This window comes from Penaeus monodon, chromosome 22, assembly GCF_015228065.2.
Source record: "Penaeus monodon isolate SGIC_2016 chromosome 22, NSTDA_Pmon_1, whole genome shotgun sequence".
NCBI lineage: Eukaryota > Metazoa > Arthropoda > Malacostraca > Decapoda > Penaeidae > Penaeus > Penaeus monodon.
The window spans coordinates 37,435,504-37,436,889 of record NC_051407.1 but is presented as its reverse complement, the minus strand read 5'-3'; the positions used below and the strand labels follow the sequence as shown (position 1 = coordinate 37,436,889).

At 43.4% G+C, this 1,386-nt stretch overlaps 1 protein-coding gene across 1 annotated transcript in view; it reads right to left on the bottom strand.

Annotated features, from left to right (window-relative positions):
* Positions 1 to 1,386, bottom strand: part of LOC119587111 (transmembrane protein 151B-like) — a gene marked incomplete in the record, with an annotated part of 49,507 nt that overhangs the window by 5,743 nt on the left and 42,378 nt on the right. Inside the window, 2 exon segments of the mRNA XM_037935863.1 lie at positions 248 to 406; positions 949 to 1,107. Coding sequence (XP_037791791.1) covers positions 248 to 406; positions 949 to 1,107 — 318 coding nt within the window.

The window sequence follows — 1,386 nt, the reverse complement described above, 5'->3', positions numbered from 1 at the left end:
CCATCCCTACTCCTTCCTTTACATCATCCCTCTTCCCCCTTTACTCTGTTCCTCCCTTCTTATTTTTTACTCTCTTCACTCTCTATTTCTCCCCTTTTAACCCCTTATTTATCCTTCCCTGCTATCACCTCCCTCAGTTCTTAAATACCCGCTCCCTTTGCCTTTATTTCATTTTCCTTCTTTTCTCTCTCCCTGTTCCCCTCATTCCCCCCCTCACCCTTTCCCTTCCTCCCCCTAAAATACTCACCTGCGTACTCGTATAAGCGTCCCCGTTACGGTACCGTGTTACGTGTCTGGATCTTCGTACGTAGTGGTAACACATGGCTTTCCACCATATAACTGGCTGGGCAGTCCTCATGGCCTCAATCATTGCTAAAACGTGGGCGGCGGGCGTGGTGTGGGTTATCTGTGGGTGGAAATTACGTTAAGATGGAGAAAAGCGTATTGGAGGGACGATGTACGTCAGCAGGATCTTCATGAGGCGTTTTTAGAAATGATACAGAAATACGTTTTGAAGTATCATTAAGTTTAGACCCTTCTGTAGCGATTCTGCGTGTGTAGAATTTGTACCCTACCATAAACGTTAGATGTTATCATACCCATTTTACAGAGGATAGTGGCACATTACACACAAAAAATACCTATTTCACACTCTCGTCATCCACGCATACCCTTCCACCTGACACAAGCGCTCACGTCTGCTTCCTCCTCGCAACTATCCTCCACTCTCCTGTCATCCACCCAATCATCCACATTCACAACCTACAACATCGCATCCAAGTAGACACACACGAACAAAACTCTTGGCAAACGTGCTTCGAATTCCGTTTAAAAAAACGAATAATGTAACTTTTTTTTTTTTTTTAGGTTTCGAAGCGTCGTTCACCGCACACGAACTTTTCCCCGTGACTGTACACCTGAGATATATAGTGGAGGGGAGTGCTCTACCTGTGTTCTAGTGGGGCAGTGGAAGCACTCGACCAGGTAGACGAGGTAGAGCATCGCCAAAAAGGCCACAGGTATGTACAAGTAGCCGTCCTCACATGGGCTGAGGTGTCGTTTTCTCGTTATGGGGAACGTTGAGAAGTTCACGATCGTTTTGGTCACCTGGAAAACAAGATTTTTTAATTTTCTATGTTGGACTGAGGTTAGAAAGAAAGTTTCTTTGTGACTACTTTTATGGCAGGAAATGATATTAAAAAATATATATATAACACACATCAAATAAACGAAAAGATAAACAGAAGAATCCCAGCTATGAAGTATTCAGGTTAATCAAGATCTTGATATAGTTAAGAAGGGAAGCGTGTGTTACATAGAATTTCTAGATTAGCACAAAGTAACGATTTTTTGGTTGGCCGAAGTGAAGGGTGGAAATCAGACGCA